We start from the raw sequence: 23,156 nt of genomic DNA, 5'->3' as shown, positions 1-23,156 counted from the left end.
GCTGCCCAGTTTCTCAATTTGAAAAGTCAGTGCTATAAAAGAAAATCTGTGCATTGCTTGTGATGAATGCAACTTAGCATACAGAGTTGTGCAAGAAATGCTTATTTACATTTAATAACTGAGAAAGATTACTGTTTTTTCCCTCATGACAGATAAAGCTATACAATAGTTAGATTCAGAAGCAGAAACATGTCCTTGGAACTCTTCCTGTTACCCCAATTTTATTTGCCTTCTCTTTGACCTTCAACTCTTCATTTCTTTTACTCTCCATCGCCTTTGATCTTGCTCCTCCAGCAATCTCATTGATATCATCCCCCTCGCTGCGAAATTGTTGCAAGGCTTTTAACCTTTTCTTCTCCAGTTCACTCTGCAGATCCAGTAAATGGGTTATCAAGTTTTAGGGTTAGGATGAATTTTCAATAAAGAAAGTTGAATGTAGCAAACCTCTATTCTGTCCAGTCGTCGTCTGGATTTGGCCTTCTTTTTGTGCTCCCAGGAAAGTATTCTGGCTTCCAATTCCTCATACCTGAAGATCTTATTTATTAGTATAAGAACAGCATATGACTCTAATTGCATGTAATTGAATAAACCACCCTCAACATGAAGTAATACTTCTTGTTTATCTTAGCCAGCTCAGCTTTCTCCCAAGCATCTGCTTCTCTTCCTCTTATTCCGGGTCTTGTTGGAGTCTGCTTGTCAAATTTAGCCGGTGAAACTGGAGGTTTAGTTGTGGCAGGCATATCAGTTTTTGGCTTTAGGCTTTCAGGCTGTATTTCATCGGTTCTTCTCAACTGCTCTTCGGCAAAAGTCGGAATTTTTTTCATCGGTACAGCAGGCTTTTCAGTAAAAGTTGGAGTCCTCTTCATTGATGGAGTAGGACCAACAACCTTCGCTGGTGTTTTTTCATCTGGGATTTCTGAAATTCTCATTGAATCTTGACCTGATAACATATACCATTGAATGATAATTAGTTTCAGAAAATAACTGTTATTTCATTATGTGAACCTTTTTAGTACCCGGAATCTCTTTAGATACAACGCCAGGCTCAAGGCTTGAAACTGTTGTTTTACCTTCTTTTTTGGTCTTACTTCGGGTAAAAGAAGGTTGAGTGGCCTTGCTTATCTGTTTCTGTTCTGGAATGCTGAACTCTTCCAATGATGAAATGGCACATGCAGCAGCTGCTACTGCAGTTGCTCGATCTATTCCATCCAAGTCATAATCTTGATTCATCTGCCAAGAAATTTGTCTCCGGAACCAGTTCTGAGGTCTCTTCTTTTCTGCAAAATGCATCAGTTTTATGGTGGTAGTAGGCTAGTAACTAGAAGTAGAGATGAAGAATTCTCTAGAGTTACCTTCCTTGAAGGATAGGGTTTTCTGGGAAGGAATTCTTCTTTCTTTGCTGCTGCCAGGACCTGCTACGCCTTGTTGTCCAGCAAATCTCACCCTAAAAGAAGTGGTCATTCACCTATAAGAACACAATAAAAAGGTACCAAGGAAAAACTGGCAGCTGCATTCACCTGTTAGTTTGCCTGATCAAATACTCCATTGGTTGAGCAAATAACAATTCTGAAATGCTAACTTCCTGAACAATTATCCTGGACCCATTTGTGGCCTGTCTTTATTTTAAGGGAAAGAAGCCTAGGGAAGGAGAGGTTTGTTATGGTTGGATAGGCTGCGGCCAGGGATAGGGTACAAGCAAAGTTGGATATGCTTTGCATGCAAAGCCTGTTTTGCATCTTAAAAGCCTATTCTGTTAAGAAAAGTATTCTTTGATTTCTTTCTTTTCTTGAGTCTTGAAGCTTCATCTTTAATATACAAAGGTTAAGTGGCCTTTAGTAGTAACCTTTCTACAGGTTTCTACTTTGAGAATTGGATGAGAATCTTGTTAGGCAACTCTTCAAATTTAAGAGATGGAAATATGTTTTGTTTTGCTTCCCAAAATGTTTTGTTCAAATTTTCAATCTAATAAAGGCGTCACCCTTGATTGAGGGGGTGTTTGGTTTACCTGTTGAGTTCAGCTGATAGCTGATAGACACCCAAACAAGTAAATTGTGGTGTTTGGCAAGTTTAAAAAAATAGAGCTGATTGCTGATGGGTAACTGATATGATACCCATCACCGCGATTATATCATTTCTATTTTTAGAAATTGTTTCTCATCAGCTGATAGTTGATCTGGTTTTATTTTTTATTTTGACCATATTATCCTTTTTTATTTAACTTGAAAATTAATATTATTAATGTTTTTATTTTTTTATTTATAATTTTAATATTTTAATTAATGTATTTCAACTTTGTTAAAATATTTTTTATTAATAACATAAAATATAAAATATTTATTTATATCCAAAAACTTAAAATTAATTATAAATTTTTCTATTAATAATAATAATTATTTTATTATTTTATCTATATTTTTAAAATTATTTAATTATCTTAAAAAAATAATTATTTTCTTATTTCAATAATAAAATAAATGATATAATATAAAAGATTAATAATTATATATTTATTTAAATAATATAATATATTAATTTAATAATTATATATTTAATTTAATAATAAAATAAATAATATAATATAATAAATTTATAATTTTATATTTATTTAAATAATAAAATAAATAATATAACATAATAAATTTATAATTTTATATTTATTTAAATAATAAAATAAATTATACGATATATACCCTTATTAGTCATTTCACATATTAACAGCAACAGTTAAATATAATTTTACCAAATACTTAATATAAAACAGCTATCAGTTATCAGCTATCAGCTAATAGTAACAGCTATCAGCTAACAGCTATTAGTTGTATTAAACAGTTAATCCAAACAGGCCCTGAGTCTTATCAACTAAATCAGCTCTCATTGGCATTTAATTCAGTCAACTTTAAATTTTCACAAATAGAGGTAATTTAATTATTCTGAGCAGTAAATGATATATAATTTGCTATAAAATGGAAAATTAGGAAATATTTTGTTAAGGAAATGAGCTTCACTAATATATAATAGTCTAAATTAAGATTTTTTTTTTCCCTTCAAAATGGATATTCCTTATTCTAAATTAATATTCTTCACAAAAGTGATCAAACATTTGACTAACAAAACACATGAAGTACATTCTCAAAATTTTTAAAATTTAGAAGTCCTTGAGCTAGTTATTAAATTTCTCTCACCATATATTAATTACAAGAAGATTGCTTTCTAAAGAGCAAAGACAAATACCTATAACATAATAATCCAATAAGGTTAATTCAGCTATGAGAATGAAGCAAGATTTGATTATCAAAGAGCATTTTGAGATTATTTATTAAAAATATTAAATGCACTTAATTGATATGGGAGTATTAGAATTGTATTATAAAAATAAAAAAATATTAAAACAAATAAAAATCACCCAAATCAAATCTAACCCACTTATTATAAAAATTAAATATATATAATTTTATAATTTAATTTATTAATTTTAATTTAAATACCATTAAAATTGACTATTTCGATTTGATTTGATAAAATTCATCAAACCCGCCCATCCAGATCCATGCACACCCCGATTGCTGCCCATCTAAAACGCGACGTTTTGCTCCTCTATGACTACGAGACGGTCAGGCATGCGCCTTAACTGAAAATGAAGAGCTATCAACTAACTGCATTCACTTGGATCAGAGCTTCGATAAGATGGCGCCTGTATCAAATTGGGTGTTCTTGATCCTAATTTTCCCTCTGCTACTGAATCTTGGCTTCTCCAAAACCCTCAAACGCGACGGTATATCTTCAGATCTCTCTCTCTCTCTCTCGCTCTCGTGCTATAGTTTTTCACTGAATTTCTGCTTTCTTTTCTTCTTCAGTCAAGGCTTTGAATGAGATTAAAGCATCGCTCGGTTGGAGAGTCGTCTACGCTTGGGTAGGCGACGATCCTTGCGGTGATGGCGATCTTCCTCCTTGGTCCGGCGTCACTTGCTCAACTCAAGGAGATTATAGAGTTGTAACTGAATTGTAAATTTCTCACTCCAAATCACACTTGAAAAATTTTTAAATTTCCAGGCACAAGGGTATAAGAGATTATGTTTATTGCTTACAGGGAAGTTTATGCTGTGTCAATTGTTGGGCCTTTTCCTACTGCTGTTACCAATCTCTTGGATCTTACTAGGCTGTATGATTTTCTTCCTTTTTCTTTTCTGTTTCCTTTTGATTTGTTGCTTGCTTTGTTAATATTTATATGAATTTTTCTATGTAACAGAGATCTGCATAACAACAAACTGACAGGGCCTATTCCTTCCCAAATTGGGCGCTTGAAGCGTCTGAAGATACTGTTTACCCCCTTTACTTCCTTTTGTACTACGATTATTTTGTGTTTAATTTTAAACTTTAGAACAATTTGATTTAGCTGGTGCAAAGTTGATTTATTATTTTGGTCCTTTTTTTTTGTTTTTCTCTTAGTAATTTGAGGTGGAATAAACTGCAAGATGTCATTCCTCCTGAAATTGGTGAACTCAAGAGTCTAACTCACCTGTGAGTATATTGGATTTTCTTCCGCTATAATTTGATATCGTAAAATTTTATTCTGGTAAAAGTTGAAGGGGCAAAATTTTGCAGATACTTGAGCTTCAATAATTTCAAAGGTGAAATACCAAAGGAGCTGGCTAATCTTCCTGAGCTCCGGTATCTTTACTTACATGAGAATCGATTTTCTGGGCGAATTCCTGCAGAGTTGGGGACTTTGCAACATCTTCGGCACTTGTAACATTCTATGTTCTCCTTTGAATGTTTGTATAGATTTAGCAATATAGTTTTACTTTGTCTCATAGTGAAACCAATTTGTGTAGGGATGTTGGCAACAATCATTTGGTGGGTACTATAAGAGAATTAATACGTTTTGAGGGTTGCTTTCCTGCACTTCGCAACCTGTAAGATTATTTGATCTGCCAAATTTACAAATATTTCAACAAACTACTAATTTAAGTAACTCCTATTTCAACAAACTACTAATTTAAGTAACTCCATTTCTGACTATGATGTGTAGTTACCTAAATAATAATTACCTCACTGGAGGAGTCCCTGCACAACTGGCAAACTTGAGCAATATAGAAATATTGTAAGTTTTGTTCATTTTCACGTCGTCGTCGTCATTATTATTATTATTTCACACATTATTTTTAGTTGTTTTATTCATTTGATGGGTAGTGCTTTTTAAAAAAAAAATTAAAAAAAATAATGTGTAAGGGTTGCACTAAAGAATTGACTTCCAGCTAGATTTCCAGTATTTTTTACAATGAGGTTTGTGTAATTTTGACTTTATTGGTTACAGGCATCTATCATATAATAAGATGTCTGGAATAATACCTGCTGGACTTGCTCATATTCCTAGATTGACTCACTTGTGAGTTCCTTTTACTGCTTCTGCCTTCTTCTTCCCCTTTTTTGTTGGTTGTGGGTGTGGGTATCTACATTACTTTGTATTGATTTACTCGATGATGGTTTATTTGGCTGACGGAGAAAAAAGGGGATTGATTCATGATATACGACATACTTTGACATTTTATTTTTTGGAGAAAAATAAAAGCATAATCTCAAAAAAAAAAAAACTAACCTCTTGTTTCTACGATTCATTTAGTCTTTTTCTTTCAAATATTTAAGGTAAACCTCTTTTGCCCATTAGTTTGGATACTCAATAATGATTAATGGCAGATGTTAGGGATTTTTTACACAAACTGATCACATCATCATAAATTGATGTGAATACGTGCCCAGGGTTCTGAGGAGATTTTACTGATCATCATGTTCTGTTCTTGATATTCATATGAATTGTTGCATGGTTATATGACACTTCTTTAAAATTATAGAGAATATCTAGGATACAAATTTTTTATTCTTTGTTTTTCCCTTATATATATATATATATATATATATATATATATATATATATATATATATATATATATCTGACCTTGCATTTATGTGGTCATCAAAATGTCCATGGCTGTTCTTAGCAAAATAAAAACAAATCTGCTTGCTGTGCTATTAATTTGGTGGATTGTTTACTCCTCCCTGTCCCCTTGAGTTGGGAAAATATGGGAGTACACATATCAGCGCATTTTTGCTCACTGTGGAATGCTTTGATGTTTTACTGTACAGAAATTTGTTTCTTTTGTTTTTTTAAGCTAGCCTTGATTGTATTCCAGATACTTGGATCACAATCAATTTTCAGGGAGAATTGCTGATGCCTTCTATAAACATCCGTACTTGAAAGAAATGTGAGTTTCTTTCTCCTTTGAGACCTGTCAACTTGACAAATCTGAAAATGTGTGCAGTGATTTAATAATGGATTGATTGCCTGTGCAGGTACATTGAAGGAAATGCTTTCAGGCCAGGTGTAAACCCATTAGGTGTCCATAAAGTCCTTGAAGTCTCTGATGCAGATTTCTTAGTTTAGCAGACATCAACCTATTCTTTAATTATCTAGATACTGTGATCAAGTTCATATTTGACATGCAAATCAATTTTTATGAGTTTGTGAATGAAAATGGGAAAATCCAATACCTCTCTACAAAAAGTTTTGCTAATCAATGGAATTCTCTCTACTCAATTGTATGAATTAGTTGAGGGATGTCACTTTGCTTTCTCTTAAACAAGCCACTATATGGAACTCTATTGGAGACCATTTTCAACCTGAATTCCTAGTTATATTGTTGACTGAAAGATGCAGCTGAACCTAGCAGTGCTGGATTCCAAAAAAGGCTGAAGTACGTTTTAACTCCAACAATTTGAATATGTTTTAACTCCAACCATTTGATCCATCTATATATTTAACCAAATGATGCAAATGGTGCATGAAATCCATATAAAACGTTCACTGTTACAGCAATTGTGCTCCATAAATTGTTCACCAACACCAACCTTGGGAGTTATCCTGCAGTATGTGCAAGAATACTAAAATTGGGCTAGAAAGCTTTACCGTACAAATGACTTGTACCTTGTAAGAGAACATTATGAAACAAGCATGTATTCCAAAGAATCACAGGTGCTAAAATACTACAAGCATATGGTCGGTAACCATTCAAGAGTGGAAGTGTCATGTCTGGTCAACAAGAAAGGGATAGAGGTTACACCCCAAATAGTTCAACTGCTTTTTCATCTTCTCCAAAACAGATTCTATTTCTTCCAATTGTTTGTGTATTTTCTCTCCTGCAACAAACTCATGAACAATACCATTAATTTTGATTGAACTGCAACCAGGTGCCTTGTTTAGCCCTTTGTTTCTCATCATCTTCTTTATTCTTTTGGCATCATCATGTTTCCCGGTAGTTGCATACAAATTTGAGAGCAGAACATATGCCCCACTGTGAGGTTCTAACTGCAGAAGTTTCTCAGATGCAACCTGAGCCAGTTGGGGTTGTCCCTGATTGCAGCAAGCACTTAGTAATGCTCTCCAAGCTACTGCTTCTTCAGAGGAACTGCTTGAATTAGGCATTCTTTGGATAATTTCTTTTGCTTCTTGAAGGAGGCCAGCTCTACTAAGAAGATCAACCATACACCCATAATGTTCACTCCTGGGCTCAATATCATACACATTACACATTCTATCTAATACTCTTAAACCTTCTTGTGCCATGCCAGAATAACTACAAGCCGACAACATAGCTATGAATGTGACATCATCGGGCCTAAACCCAGCCTCCTCCATCCCCAAAAACAATTTAAGTGCACCCTCTCCATCTCCATGCATTGCCAAACCAGAAATCATGACATTCCAACAAATTGTGTCTCTCTGAGGCATTCCATCAAACAGTCTCTTAGCTAAATCCAAATTCCCACACTTTGCATACATATCAATGAGACCCGTGCTCAAGCGGATACTCAACGGCAGTCCTATTCTGTCCAAATATCTGTGAATCCAAATTCCAGTATCCAAAGCACCTAACTGAGCACAAGCACAAAGTATGCTTAAAAAGATACCCTCATCTGGCACCATATCAATCAACTGCATCAGCCTAAACGTATATAAACATTCTTTGAAACAATTGTTTTGTACATAACCAGAAATCATGGCACCCCATATTCCTCTATCCTTCTCTGGAGCTCCATCAAAGAACAACTTTGCAGAGCAAATATCACCCGCTTTAGCATACCCAGAGATCATTAATGTCCATGACACAGCACATGGACTAGGAATTTCATCAAATATGTATCTTGCTGCCTTCATGTTACTAAACCCACAGTACATAAACATCAAAGAATTACCCACCACAGTATTAATCACGAAACCTAATTGTAAACAATGCCCATGCACTAATTCACCAAGAAAACAAGATTGCAACTTTGAACAAGCTTTTAACACATAAGGCAAGGTATAATTGTCAGGGCACATACCATTCTGGAGCATGGCAGAGTATAAATTAAAAACACTGGTGAGTTCACCTTTGAGCAATAAAGCTCTAATCATGGTATTGCATATGCAAATGGTAGGCTGTTGAACATGTTGAAAGAGTTTCCAGGAGTGATTAAGGCTCCCATGACGTGGGTCAGAGCAGAAGGCTAAGAGCCTGCTTAAAGCAAAGGAATTGTTGCCGAGGCCACAAGTGATTGCCTGAGCATGAGCTTGCTTGAGGTGCGTCATGCTTTTGCATTTCTCCAAAAGCAGGAGGCATCTTCTGCTACTGCATCTAGCTGCTGCTGGCATAGGTTCATGGGCATACGGTTTAGGCGGGTAGAGTCACCAAATAACCTTCCATCTCTAACCCATTGAAAAGGGCAATCGGACAAAAAAATGTGAAATATTTATGTCAATTCATATTTTTGTTACGTGAGATTAATCACACCTTTAAAATTTGTTAGATTACATTCAATGGGTTAAATTAAAAAGTTAATTATGAATTATAATATAATATCTAAAATTTTATTTAATTAATAAATAAAAATTTTAAATATAATTATGATTTAATAGAAATATTTGATATGTTTAGTCTATTAATTAAATTTTATACTTAAAAATAAATTTTATTTTATATTAGTTTTAATCGAAACTTTATATTAAAAAAATATTTAATTAATTTTAATTAACATAACTATCTTTTAAATCAAACCATACAAATCTATTTATCTAAATATAAAATATAAAATAAATTTTTACATTTTTACAAAATAATTTTAAAAAGACTATATAATTGAAAAAATATATTTTACATAAATTATAGCATTCATTTAAATAAAGTGTGTATTTTATATATAATTTACTTCAATTAGTATATGAAAAAAATTATGTCTAAAACAGATTTATTATGTATTATAGCATTTATTATATAGAATACATATTTATCATTAAATGTAACATGCATTAAATAAAAAAAATATATTAATTAGAGTAAACTATATATAAAATACACATTTTATTTTATGAAGACTATAATTTATATAGGATATATTGTTTTTAATTATATATTTTTTAAAAAATATTTTATAAAAATGTATGAACTTATTTTCACATTTTGTATTGGGACACATAGATTTGTCTAGCTTGATTCAAAAGTTAATTACATTAACTGAAATTAATAAAAATATTTTTTAGTATAAAATTTTGATTAAAAATAAATATAAAATAAAATTTATTTTTAAATATAAAGTTTAATTAATAGACTAAAAATATTAAATGTTTGTATTAAATCACAACTATATACAAAATTTTTATTTGTTAATTAAATAAAATTTTAGGTATTATATTATAATTTATTGTTAATTTTTCAAATTAATTTCATTTCATTAAATAAAATAAATCTTAAAAGTGCGACTATTTTACATAAAATTAAAAATTATGAATATAAATGTGAGTTGTTTGGCATTTTTTTTTATCTAACTAACCATTAAAAAATAGGGTTTTACATATTTTTTAAAACTTTCAAAAATCATATCTTATGAATCATTAGTTGTTTATTCAGGTATTGTGTAAATTATTTATTATTTTATTTTAATAATATACTTTATTTTATTAATTATATTAAATATAATTTAGATTTTTATTAATATTTTAAATAATTATATATTCATCTAAATTAAATTAAAAAATTTTAAAATAATTATTAATTAATTTTCTCTAAATATTATTTCATATGAAATGCGCTCTTCACAAGCAAAGCCTTGTCTAAAGTTATTTGATTTTTAAAGTACAGAGTTTTATGGTTACACATGGTTGCATTTAGATTAATTTATATTTTTAAATAAATTTTTAATTTTTTTATTATGTAACTGATGTAAATGATAAGATTTGTTAGCCTTATCTAAAATTATTTAATTTACAAATAAGAGAATTTTATGATTACACATGATTGCACTTAGATTGTACCAATCATTTAGATTAATTGATATTTTTAAATAACATTATTACTTTTTAATTTTCTTTATTATGTAATTAATATAATTGCATATTATATGCTAAAATTTGTTAGCCTTATCTAAAATTATTTGATTTATAAATGCACAATTTTATGGTGTGGGTATATATATATATATATATATATATATATATATATATATATATATATATATATATATATATATATATTAGTTTTTTAAACGTGCTATGCACTTATTCATACCCATTATTCGTGATTTAATTTATTTTTATGCAATTTTTTATTAATTTTTCATACATGATTATAAGATCAAAGATTGTCACTTCAATATAAATACTAATAAAATCAAATAAATAAAATATAAATAAGTAATATTTAAATTTAAATAATGAAAATAAAAATATTAGAATAATAATTTCTTTTGGATAATAATTATAATGTCTTTTTTCCTTTTATCTTTAGTTTTATATATTGATTTAACACAAATTATTTTTAGTAAGTAGTGAAAATTGAAATATTTTGATAGTTAAAATTATGACTATAAAAAAATTAACAATCAAAATTACATTACGTTAACTGATTTAACTTTATTTTGACTATAAATTAAGAAAAAAAACTTTTAAAATCATACTAAAATTGTTAAAAAAATTTAGATATAATTATAAAAATTTGAAAAAAAGTTTTAATATTAAGCCTTTAAATTATATATTATCATTTACCATTAATAAAATTATTTATGCGTTTGGATTTTTATCTATATACGTATTTTTTCAAATAAGAATTATAATATGACTAATATTTTAATATGTTAATATTATTTATTGTAAATTAAAAAATTATAAAGTATTTTGATCTTATTTTTATATTTATTAATTAATTAATAAATAAATATAATACTATAAGTAAAAAAGGTTAGGTTAATGATTGAATAAATTTTTATTATTTATTAATTTATATATATATAATTTCATGTAAGGTAAAATAAAAATTAAAAAGTTTGAGATTAAATTGAGAAAATTAAAATGTTTGGCTAAAATTGAAGAAATTTATAAAGATTTTGATTTTTTAAAACATTTAGCCCTTAAAAAATAATATAAAATTTATAGAAATAGATAAAAATTTAAAATAATAAACATTTAAATTTGATATTATAATGTTTTTATTATATTTTAATATAAAATTTATTTTTATTTTTGTTTTAAACAATTAATTATCTAAATAAAGATTAAATAATTTTTATGAATAGCATTTTTTAAAATTTTTAATATATTTATGAATTATAATATTTTATTGATGTAAAGAATAAAATTAATTTGAAAATAAGACTAATTAACTAAAAAATTCTAAGCACTTTTTAAATTTTATTTAAATTTTACTTGATTTTATTAAAATTATAAAATTAATGTTAGTTTCATTCTATTTGCCTAAAATAATTTAGTTTTATTTTATTTATTTAAATTAGTCAAAATTAAAATAAATTATAATAATTATATTAAAGTTTTAAATACAAATTATCTTTTAATTTATTATATTAAATAATAATTTGATAATATAAAATTATTTATTTTTATTCTTATTAAAAATAAAATAAATAAAATTTATTTATATATAAAAATAAATTTTAAATTTGATTAAAGTTATATTTTAATCGATATAATAATTAAAAAAATGCTACAAATTTATGACTAATAATGTGGTTTATCTATTTGAATTCGATTAAAAATTTAAATTCTTGATTTTGATATGAAGTTAATGATAAATTTTTATTTAATTAAATATATTTATTTATTTATTAATTTTATTAAAATAAATTAAATAATTTTTAATAAATTAATAATACTCATAGAATTATAATTATAGAATTATTATATTACGAATTATAATATATTTTTTAGTGTAAGTGAAATTATTATTAAAATAATATTAAAATTTTAATTTATATTAATTATTATAATATTAAAAAATAAATTATTAAATATTTAGTGACAAAAGAGATAATATTTAATATTATAGAATTGATATTTTAAAGGATTTAGTGACAAATTAATATGTTTGGAAGACACTAATTGATAAAATTATTAGTGACGCATATTTTTGTCGTTAAATAGTATTATCGATAAATTTATATGAATTAATATATTATTATCTTTAATATGCATTATTAGCGTAAATTATTTATCTGTCACTATAAAAAATTTTTTATATATTTTTATAAATAATAAATATTTAAATAATATTTTTTATTTTTATTTTTTATTTATTAATTTCATATTTTAATTAATTGCTTCTTATAAAATTTTATATTTAATTAAAGTTAAACGTAAGTAGAATTAAGAATTTTAAATTTATATGAACTCTAAAATTAAGAATTTTAAATTTATAAAAACTTTAAAAATTAATTTTAATAGTAAAAATATAGTTGTAATTAACTATTTTTGAGTTTTTAGTTTTCATATACATTTATGGGCTTATTAAAATTTTTTTTATTTAATTGAGCAAATAAAAAAATTAATCTTTTAAAATTATAAATTTTTTTAGGGATTATATGTGATCGTTTATTAATGATATGCCAACATTTAATTTATTTTAAATTAAAAATTAAAATTTTAAAGGTATGGCCACTTTCAGTGTTCGGGTTCGATATTAGACAGAATACTCATGATTTAAATTTTTTTTAAATCCTCTTTCAAAAATTATTTTTATTACTAAAAAGAAATTTTAAAAATATGGGCCACACATTTTTTTTATATAATTAGGTCAATAAAATTTTTTTTTTCAAAATATGAGAATATAAACTCATTAATTTTTTTTAGTTGGTTGATAATAAAAAAATTCAACCTTTTAAAATTTATTAAAAAAATTTTGAAATTAAATGTAAAAGTTTATTAAATATATTTCCATAATTAAAAACTAAAATTTAAGTTGGTCGTTGCTTATATATCATTTGAATGCTAGTTCGAGAAAGTTTATTACATTTAAAGCTTTGAACGCCTATAAATAAACACAAATTTTATATCTTCAACATACTTCAAATATAATATTGATTTTATATCTCTAATTCACTCTTATAGGTGAATGCTAATTGCTCTTGAACAAACAAAATTCACTTTAATTTATACAAAAAAAAATTAATTAAAAAATGATGATGGCTAAATTTCAAAGTTTAAAATTTTTAGTGTGAAAGGCTCTTATACACAAGTAAAAATTAGTCAAGCTATTTATGAACTACTTAAATTCAATTCACAAAATACTTGAAGTTGAGTCAATTTTCATTGATCCAAGCTTGAGATAGAGTAGTTCAGAAGTTAAAGAGGGTATTTATGCCCGGCGTGTCCTTTATATGAAAATTAGAAGCCAGGGGCTATTCCTTTGACTCGTATTAATGAGAATTTGACTCCACGAAAAATTGAGCTTAAAGAACAGAATTGGCTTATTTTTTGCATGTACCAATTGAAGTATTTTGAAATGAGTTGAAGAATAAACATTTTCTTAGCAGAAGCGAAAAAAATCCAAAAGTCCTCTTTTTTTTTTCTATAACATAATTTAACTGAAATTTTTTCACAATATTAATGAACCAAAGAAAGCGTATATTATACATATATGGAATAATTAGAAAATGAAACTTTTTTATCTGTAAAATTTTTTTATGCGTATGTAAATTCACTATGGGACAGATCCAAGTTTGAGTATTAGAATACTCAACTTGAATAATTAGGGAAATTAATTAATTATTTAATATTATATTAAAGTAATTTAAGTATATCATCCATTATATTTAAATAATAAAATATAATATTTACCATTTTATCCTAAATATTTATAATAAAAATATCAAGTCTTAGTTGATTTTTAATTTGAAATTAATAAAGGGTTATTTTTTAAGAAAAAACAGAGTTATCTTTTAATGAAATTAAAAAAGAATAATATTTTCAAAAACTATTTAATAGTTTCTTATTACATGTTGATCTAAAATGGTGCCAAGATTGTAGAGAAAAACGTTTTCTCATTGATTATCTCCCTTCTTTCTTTATCCCTTCTATTGCTGAATTAAAAAGTCTTCATAGAAATTCTTTGAACTTCTTAGAAATTCTTTAGGAGATCTTCATGGTTGCAGCCTGCAAGCCTCCCAAGGATTTGTTTATAATATCTATAATTTTGATACAATCATTTAAAAGAATAGTTTAAAAAATAAAATAGGCTACATTGTTTAAAAAAAAAAAAACCATATTATTAAAGTGTTTTATAATTATTAAAAAAATATAAATTATATAAAAATAATATAATTATGTAAGAATTTAATTTAATTTTTTTATATATCACATTTGATTATATTAAAATCAATGTAAGTTTCACCATGATCAATAGATTTTAATTACTGAAATAACTTTCAGAGTTTTATAACCACATAACTACTAATTAAGCAGAAAATTCAAATTGTGAAACTACAAGTTGAAGTTGTTGAGAATAGGATTTTCATCTGATCTGAAATAATCACTGTGGTTGAGATATGCTAAGATTTATTTAGATTTATTATAATTATTTCAAAATTTGTTTAGATTTTTATGCTGTAACCGAAAATACTCATTATATATATATATATATACACATATCAAAATCATTCTTCTATTGAACTCAATTCAATTCAATCCATTGCATTATCTTACACTTCCATTATCCATCAATGGTGGAGCTTAGAGTATTATCTGCTTTTTCAATCTTTTTTCTGTCATGTTTCTGCTTTGCAGCTGCTGAAGATGTGCAGGTTACTGTCAAAGGACTCACCTCCATAGCTAAAACAGATGATACTTTCATTTGCGCAACTTTATTTATTAATTAAATAAAATTTTATATACTATATTATAATTTATTGTTAACTTTTCAAATTAATTTCATTCCATTAAATAAAATAAATCTTAAAGGTGTAACTATTTTACACAAAATTAAAATTTATGAATATAAATGTGAGTTGACATCAACGGTTTACATATTTTTTAAAACTTTCAAAAATCATATCTTATGAATCATTAGTTGTTTATTCAAGTATTGTGTAAATTATTTATTATTTTATTTTAATAATATATTTTATTTTATTAATTATATTAAATATAATTTAGATTTTTATTAATAGTTTAAATAATTATATATTCATCTAAATTAAATTAAAATTTTTTAAAATAATTATTAATTAATTTTCTCTAAATATTATTTCATATGAAATGCGCTCTTCACAAGCAAAGCCTTGTCTAAAGTTATTTGATTTTTAAATTACAGAATTTTATGGTTGCATTTAGATTAATTTATATTTTTAAATAAATTTTTAATTTTTTTATTATGTAACTGATGTAAATGATAAGATTTGTTAGCCTTATCTAAAACTATTTAATTTACAAATGAGAGAATTTTTTGATTACACATGATTGCACTTAGATTGTGCCAATCATTTAGATTAATTGATATTCTTTTTAATTTTCTATATTATGTAATTAATATAATTGCATATTATATGCTAAAATTTGTTAGCCTTATCTAAAATTATTTGATTTACAAATACACAATTTTATGGTATATATATATATATATATATATATATATATTAGTTTTTTAAACGTGCTATACACTTATTCATATTATACACTTATTCATATACATTATTCGTGATTTAATTTATTTTTATGTAATTTTTTATACATGATTATAAGATGAAAGATTGTCACTTCAATATAAATATTAATAAAATCAAATAAATAAAATATAAATAAGTAATATTTAAATTTAAATAATGAAAATAAAAATATTAGAATAATAATTACTTTTGGATAATAATTATAATGTCTTTTTTCCTTCTATCTTTAGTTTTATATATTGATTTAACACAAATTACTTTTAGTAAGCAGTGAAAATTGAAATATTTTGATAGTTAAAATTATGATTAGAAAAGAAATCAACAATTAAAATTACACTACGTTAACTGATTTAACTTAATTTTGACTATAAATTAAGAAAAAAAAAACTTTTAAAACTATGCTAAAACTGTTAAAAAAAATTAGGTAAAATTATAAAAATTTGAAAAAAAAGTTTTAATATTAAGCCTTTAAATTATATATTACCATTTACTATTAATAAAATTATTTATGAGTTTGAATTTTTATCTATATACGTTTTTTTTCAAATAAGAATTATAATGAGACTAATATTTTAATATGTTAATATTATTTATTGTAAATTAAAAAAATTATAAAATAATTTGATCTTATTTTTATACTTATTAATTAATTATTAAGAAAATATAATACTATAAGTAAAAAAAGTTAGGTTAATGATTGAATAATTTTTTATTATTTATTAATTTATACTTGTAAGGTAAAATAAAAATTAAAAAGTTTGAGATTAAATTGATAAAATTAAAATGTTTGGCTAAAATTGAAGAAATTTATAAAGGTTTTAATTTTTTAAAACATTTATCCCTTAAATAATAATATAAAATTTATAGAAATAAATAAAAATTTAAAATGAATAAGCATTTAAATTTGATATTATAATGTTTTTATTATATTTTAATATAAAATTTAAATTTATTTTTATTTTAAACAATTAATTATTCAAATAAAGATTAAATAGTTTTTATGAATAGTATTTTTAAAAATTTTTTAATATATTTATGAATTATAATATTTTATTGATGTAAAAAATAAAATTAATTTGAAAATAAGACTAATTAACTAAAAAATTCTAAAAACTTTTTAAATTTTATTTAAATTTTACTTGATTTTATTAAAATTATAAAATTAATATTAGTTTCATTCTATTTGCCTAAAATAATTTAGTTTTATTCTATTTATTTAAACTAGTCAAAATTAAAATAAATTATAATAATTATATTAAAGTTTCAAATACATATTATCTTTTAATTTATTATATTAAATAATTATTTGAGAATATAAAATTATTTATTTTTATTCTTATTAAAAATAAAATAAATAAAATTTATTTGAATATGAAAATAAATTTTAAATTTGATTAAAGTTATATTTTAATTGATATAATAATTAAAAAAAAGTTGCAAATTTATGACTAATAATGTGGTTCATCTATTTGAATTCGATTAAAAATTTAAATTCTTAATTTTGATATGTAGTTAACGATAAATTTTTATTTAATTAAATATATTTATTTATTTACTTATTAATTTTATTAAAATAAATTAAATAATTTTTTATAAATTAATAATACTCATAAAATTATAATTATAGAATTATTATATTACGAATTATAATATATTTTTTAGTATAAATGAAATTATTATTAAAATAATATTAAAATTTTAATTTATATTAATTATTATAATATTAAAAAATAAATTATTAAATATTTAGTGACAAATATTTTATCGCTAAAAGTTATTAGAGACAATTCAATATTATAGAATTGATATTTTAAAGGATTTAGCGACAAAATAATATGTTAGAAGACACAAATTGCTAAAATTATTAGTGACGTATATTTTTATCGTTAAATAGTATTAGCGACAAATTTATATGAATTAATATACTATTATCTTTCATATGCATTATTAGCACAAACTATTTATCTGTCGCTATAAAAATTTTTTTATATATTTTTATAAATAATAGATATTTAAATAATATATTTTTATTTTTTATTTATTAATTTCATATTTTAATTAATTATTTCTTATAAAATTTTATATTTAATTGAAGTTAAACGTAAGTAGGATTAAGAATTTTAAATTTATATAAACTCTAAAATTAAGAATTTTAAATTTATAAAAACTTTAAAATTAATTTTAATAATAAAAATATAGTTGTAATTAACTATTTTTGAGTTTTTAGTTTTCATACACATATATGGGCTCATTAAATTTTTTTTTTTTACTTAATTGAGCAAATAAAAAAATTAATCTTTTAAAATTATAAATTTTTTAGGGACTATATGTGAGAGTTTATTAATGATATGCCAACATTTAATTTATTTTAAATTAAAAATTAAAATTTTAAAGGAAGGCCCCTTTCAGTGTTCGAGTTCCATATTAGATAGATTACTCATGATTTAAATCTTTTTTAAATCCTCTTTTAAAAAATTATAAATGTGTGGCCCATATTTTTAAAATTTATTTTTATTACTAAAAATAAATTTTAAAAATATGGGCCACACATTTTTTTTATATAATTAGGTCAATAAATTTTTTTTTTAAAATATGAGAATATAAACTCATTAATTTTTTTTAGTTGACTGATAAGCAAAAAAAATCAACCTTTTAAAATTTATTTAAAAAATTTTGAGATTAAATGTAAAAGTTTATTAAATATATTTCCATAATTAAAAACTAAAATTTAAGTTGGTCGTTGCTTATATATCATTTGAATGCTAGTTCGAGAAAGTTTATTACATTTAAAGCTTTGAACGCCTATAAATAAACACAAATTTTATATCTCTAATTCACTCTTATACGTAATGCTAATTGCTCTTGAACAAACAAAATTCACTTTAATTTATACAAAAAATTTTTAATTAAAAAATTATGATGGCTAAATTTCAAAGTTTAAAAATTTTAGTGTGAAAGGCTCTTATATAAAAATAAAAATTAGTAGCTATTTATGAACTACTTAAATTCAATTCACAAAATGCTTGAATTTGAATCAATTTTAATTGATCCAAACTTGAGATAGAGTAGTCCAGAAGTTAAAGAGGGTATTTATGCTCAACGTGTCCTTTATATGAAAATCAGACGCCGGGGGGCTATTCCTTTGACTCGTACTAATGAGAATTTGACTCCATTTTCTTAGCAGAAGCGAAAAAAATCCAAAAATTCTTTTTTTTTCTATAGCATAATTTAACTGAAATTTTTTCACAATATTGATGAATCAAAGAAGGCGTATATTATACACATATGAAACAATTAAAAAATAAAATTTTTTATCTGCAAAAATTTTTTATGCGTATGTAAATTAACTATGGGACAGATCCAAGTTTGAGTATTAGAAAACTCAACTTGAATAATTAGGGAAATTAATTAATTATTTAATATTATATTAAAGTAATTTAAGTATATCATCCATTATATTTAAATAATAAAATATAATATTTACCATTTTATCCTAAATATTTATAATAAAAATATCAAGTCTTAGTTTATTTTTAATTTGAAATTAATAAAGGGTTATTTTTTAAGAAAAAACAGAGTTATCTTTTAATGAAATTAAAAAAGAGTAATATTTTCAAAAACTATCTAATAATTTCTTATTACATGTTGATCTAAAATGGTACCAAGATTGTAGAGAAAAACGTTTTCTCATTGATTATCTCCCTTCTTTCTATATCCTTTCTATTGCTGAATTAAAAAGTCTTCATAGAAATTCTTTGAACTTCTTAGAAATTCTTTAGGAGATCTTCATGGTTGCAGGATTTTTTTATAATATCTATAATTTTGATACAATCATTTAAAAGAATAGTTTAAAAAATAAAATAGGTTACATTGTTTTAAAAAAAAAAGTAACATATTATTAAAGTGTTTTATAATTATTAAAAAAATACAAATTATATAAAAATAATATAATTATGTGAGAATTTAATTTAATTTTTATATATATAATTTTTTCCAAGTGAAGTTATAATGAATATACTTTCACATTTGATTATATTAAAATCAATGTAAGTTTCACCATGATCAATAGATTTTAATTACTGAAATAACTGTCAGAGTTCTATAACCACATAACTACTAATTAAGCAGAAAATTCAAATTGTGAAACTACAAGTTGAAGTTGTTGAGAATAGGATTTTCATCTGATCTGAAATAATCACTGTGGTTGAGATATGATAAGATTTATTTAGATTTATTATAATTATTTCAAAATTTGTTTAGATTTTTATGCTGTAACCGAAAATACTCATTATATATATATATATACACATATCAAAATCATTCTTCTATTGAACTCAATTCAATTCAATCCATTGCATTATCTTACACTTCCAGTATCCATCAATGGTGGAGCTTAGAGTATTATCTGCTTTTTCAATCTTTTTTCTGTCATGTTTCTGCTTTGCAGCTGCTGAAGATGTGCAGGTTACTGTCAAAGGACTCACCTCCGTAGCTAAAACAGATGATACTTTCATTTGCGCAACTTTGGATTGGTGGCCAAGTACTAAATGTGACTATGGACAGTGCCCATGGGGCCAATCTGGAGTTCTAAATTTGGTATTTATTTATTTATTATTTTTAACTAATTCATTATTAAAATTGAATGTTTAAGATGATTTTTGTATACTTTTATTTGCAGGATTTGGAGAATAAGATTTTAGCTAATGCTATCAAGGGTAAAGGATTTTGGGTTGGATTTTTTTTTCTTTTGGGTATTTGTTTAAGAATTTTTTGTGTTAAAAATCTGATTTTTAGTTAAAATTTTCAGCATTTGGTCATATGAGAATTAGGGTTGGAGGGTCACTGCAAGATCAAGTTGTTTATCAAGTTGGAGATTCTATCAAGAAATTCCCTCACTTTAAAAGAGATGATAAAGGCTTGTTTGGATTTACTAGAGGATCTCTTCCTATGGATAGATGGGATCAACTTAATAATCTCTTCAACCAAACAGGGTATATTTATATATATGTGTTTACTTTTTTTTTCTTTTTTTTTTTTTTATAAAAATCATAATTTTTGGTAAATTAATATGGTTGCAGGGCTAAAGTTACATTTGGTTTGAATGCTCTAATTGGGAAGCACAAGTCTAATGACTCAATCCTATGGGTAGGCGAATGGAACTCCAGAAATGCTTATGATCTTATGAAATATACTATTTCCAAGGGCCATAAGATTGATTCTTATGAATTGGGTAATTTTCTTTTTTATTAAAAAGAATTTTTTAATAAATATTTATCAATTTAATGAAAAATTTTCTGAATTGTGTATCATATATTATCATCAGGAAATGAATTGTGCGCATCAGGAGTATCTGCAAGACTGGATGCTGTTCAATATGGCAAAGATCTCATTACACTGAAAAAATTAGTAGATGAATTGTACCCAGATCCTGAAACAAGACCAGCAGTGTTAGGCCCTGCTGGTTTTTATGATGAGAAATGGTTTAATACCTTTTTTCAGGTCACTGGACCAAATGTTGCTCAGGCAATAACCCACCATATATACAACCTTGGTCCAGGTAAATATTTCTTTAATTTTCTATATGATTATTGGTTCTCTTTTTTTTCAAAAATTGATAAGCTAAATATTACATTTAGGTGTGGATGAAAACCTGATTCATAAGGTTCAAGATCCATATTTCTTGGACCAAATAGCACAGACATACAGAGATCTTTCAATCAGCATCAAGGAAAATGCTCCATGGGCAGGACCTTGGGTTGGGGAATCTGGTGGTGCTTATAACAGTGGAGGGAAGGATGTCTCACATACCTTTGCTGATGGATTTTGGTCAGGACTTTTACTTCCTTGCACAAATTTTATTTATCTTGTACATCATCTTTAATATGATATTAACAGTTATCTGTGTGAAATAGGTACTTGGATCAACTTGGCATGACAGCAACATTCAACCACAAGGTTTTCTGCAGACAAGCCCTTATTGGTGGAAATTATGGCCTCCTTAATACCACATCATTCATACCAAATCCTGATTATTATGGGTATTATACATAATTAAGATCTATCTCATACCTTAATCTACATAAGTCTTTCTAATCTTAATTGCCTTTCTTTAATATTGATTTCTTTCCTTGCATTAGTGCACTTCTATGGCATCGTCTGATGGGCAAAGAAGTGCTAGTTACCACTCACAATACTACTCCCTATTTGCGAGCATATTCCCATTGTTCTAGGCACAAGGTAATCCTTACTTTAACTAGTTGCAGTGTTTCTTTCAGGAAATTCTTATCTAAGCCTGATTATGATTAATGGGATTATGCCTGATTAGCCTAATTAATTGGTTTGTTTGCTTTCTAGTAAGTAATAATAAAAACTAATGTTACAAGAACATTTTATGTTATGAAGACAAGATTATTTATGGAAGTTGATTTGTTTTAATTGCAGCCTGGGATTGCTCTACTTCTAATTAACATGTCAAACCAAACAACCTTCAGTGTTTCTGTTTTGAATGATAATGCTCCTTATCCAAGAAATTACAAGTTGAAGAGTTATTCTTATGGAGGATCAGAGAAAAGGGAAGAGTACCATTTGACTCCTGAAGATGGAAATATTCAGAGTGATGTAGTGCTACTGAATGGAACTCCATTGAAGCTTACAAGTTCATTAGAAATTCCTGAAATGAAACCCAAGTATGTCGATCCTTCAACTCCGATCACCGTTGCTCCTGATTCCTTTGTTTATGTTACCATTAAAGATTTCAAGGCTCCTGCTTGTGCTTAGCTTAGCCGTAGAGAACCTGCTTGTGCTTAGCTTAGCCGTAGAGAAACAGTCTGGATTTCCCTTCTTTTGTTTTTTGAGGTTTTGGACTTTTAGTCTCAATGAGCTATAAAGGATTTTAATTTTTAGTTTCAATTAATTTATTTCTCTGATTCCCTTAATCTTTTATGCACTAATTGTGAAAAATAAATCATGATGCCCACACTACCAATCTTAAAAAGGTTTAAGTTATACTTTATTTATTAAAAGATGAAGCATCAAAGCTAGACAGAGAATACTTTTCTTGACAAAGTTTGTGCAGGACAATTTTTCAGAAAGTTAACATTTCAGAATTGTTGTTTGCTCAAGCTATGGAGTATTTAATCAGGCAAACTAAAAGTTGAATGAATGTAGCATTTCCTTGGTAA

At 25.4% G+C, this 23,156-nt stretch overlaps 4 protein-coding genes across 4 annotated transcripts; 2 read left to right on the top strand and 2 right to left on the bottom strand.

Moving 5' to 3' along the window:
• Window positions 1-35: 35 nt before the first annotated feature.
• LOC110650806 (uncharacterized protein At3g61260) lies at window positions 36-1,696 on the bottom strand. The gene is made up of 6 exons (XM_021805919.2): window positions 1,518-1,696; window positions 1,353-1,444; window positions 1,071-1,277; window positions 613-940; window positions 445-526; window positions 36-367 (listed from the first exon to the last, which is right to left on the bottom strand). Exons 1-6 carry the CDS (start codon window positions 1,544-1,546, stop codon window positions 176-178), a joined length of 930 nt encoding a protein of 309 aa, XP_021661611.1. The 5' UTR covers window positions 1,547-1,696; the 3' UTR covers window positions 36-175.
• Window positions 1,697-3,578: 1,882 nt separating this feature from the next.
• Window positions 3,579-6,569, top strand: LOC110650811 (probable leucine-rich repeat receptor-like protein kinase At1g35710). The gene is made up of 11 exons (XM_021805925.2): window positions 3,579-3,772; window positions 3,855-4,002; window positions 4,088-4,159; window positions 4,247-4,318; window positions 4,447-4,518; window positions 4,603-4,746; window positions 4,833-4,913; window positions 5,030-5,101; window positions 5,315-5,386; window positions 6,189-6,260; window positions 6,349-6,569. The coding sequence occupies exons 1-11, from the start codon at window positions 3,685-3,687 to the stop codon at window positions 6,437-6,439; spliced, it is 984 nt and encodes a 327-aa protein (XP_021661617.2). The 5' UTR covers window positions 3,579-3,684; the 3' UTR covers window positions 6,440-6,569.
• Window positions 6,570-6,821: 252 nt separating this feature from the next.
• On the bottom strand, window positions 6,822-8,771 carry LOC110650810 (pentatricopeptide repeat-containing protein At2g20540). The gene has a single exon (XM_058153997.1). The coding sequence runs from the start codon at window positions 8,684-8,686 to the stop codon at window positions 7,079-7,081; it is 1,608 nt and encodes a 535-aa protein (XP_058009980.1). The 5' UTR covers window positions 8,687-8,771; the 3' UTR covers window positions 6,822-7,078.
• Window positions 8,772-20,313: 11,542 nt separating this feature from the next.
• On the top strand, window positions 20,314-22,884 carry LOC110643395 (heparanase-like protein 2). The gene is made up of 9 exons (XM_021795753.2): window positions 20,314-20,571; window positions 20,654-20,690; window positions 20,783-20,966; window positions 21,054-21,205; window positions 21,299-21,532; window positions 21,612-21,801; window positions 21,888-22,013; window positions 22,113-22,212; window positions 22,417-22,884. Exons 1-9 carry the CDS (start codon window positions 20,359-20,361, stop codon window positions 22,750-22,752), a joined length of 1,572 nt encoding a protein of 523 aa, XP_021651445.2. The 5' UTR covers window positions 20,314-20,358; the 3' UTR covers window positions 22,753-22,884.
• Window positions 22,885-23,156: the final 272 nt, after the last annotated feature.

The sequence above is a fragment of the Hevea brasiliensis genome, chromosome 9, assembly GCF_030052815.1.
Source record: "Hevea brasiliensis isolate MT/VB/25A 57/8 chromosome 9, ASM3005281v1, whole genome shotgun sequence".
NCBI classification, from domain to species: domain Eukaryota; kingdom Viridiplantae; phylum Streptophyta; class Magnoliopsida; order Malpighiales; family Euphorbiaceae; genus Hevea; species Hevea brasiliensis.
The sequence above is the reverse complement of the archived record's forward strand: the minus strand, read 5'-3'. Positions and strand labels throughout refer to the sequence as shown.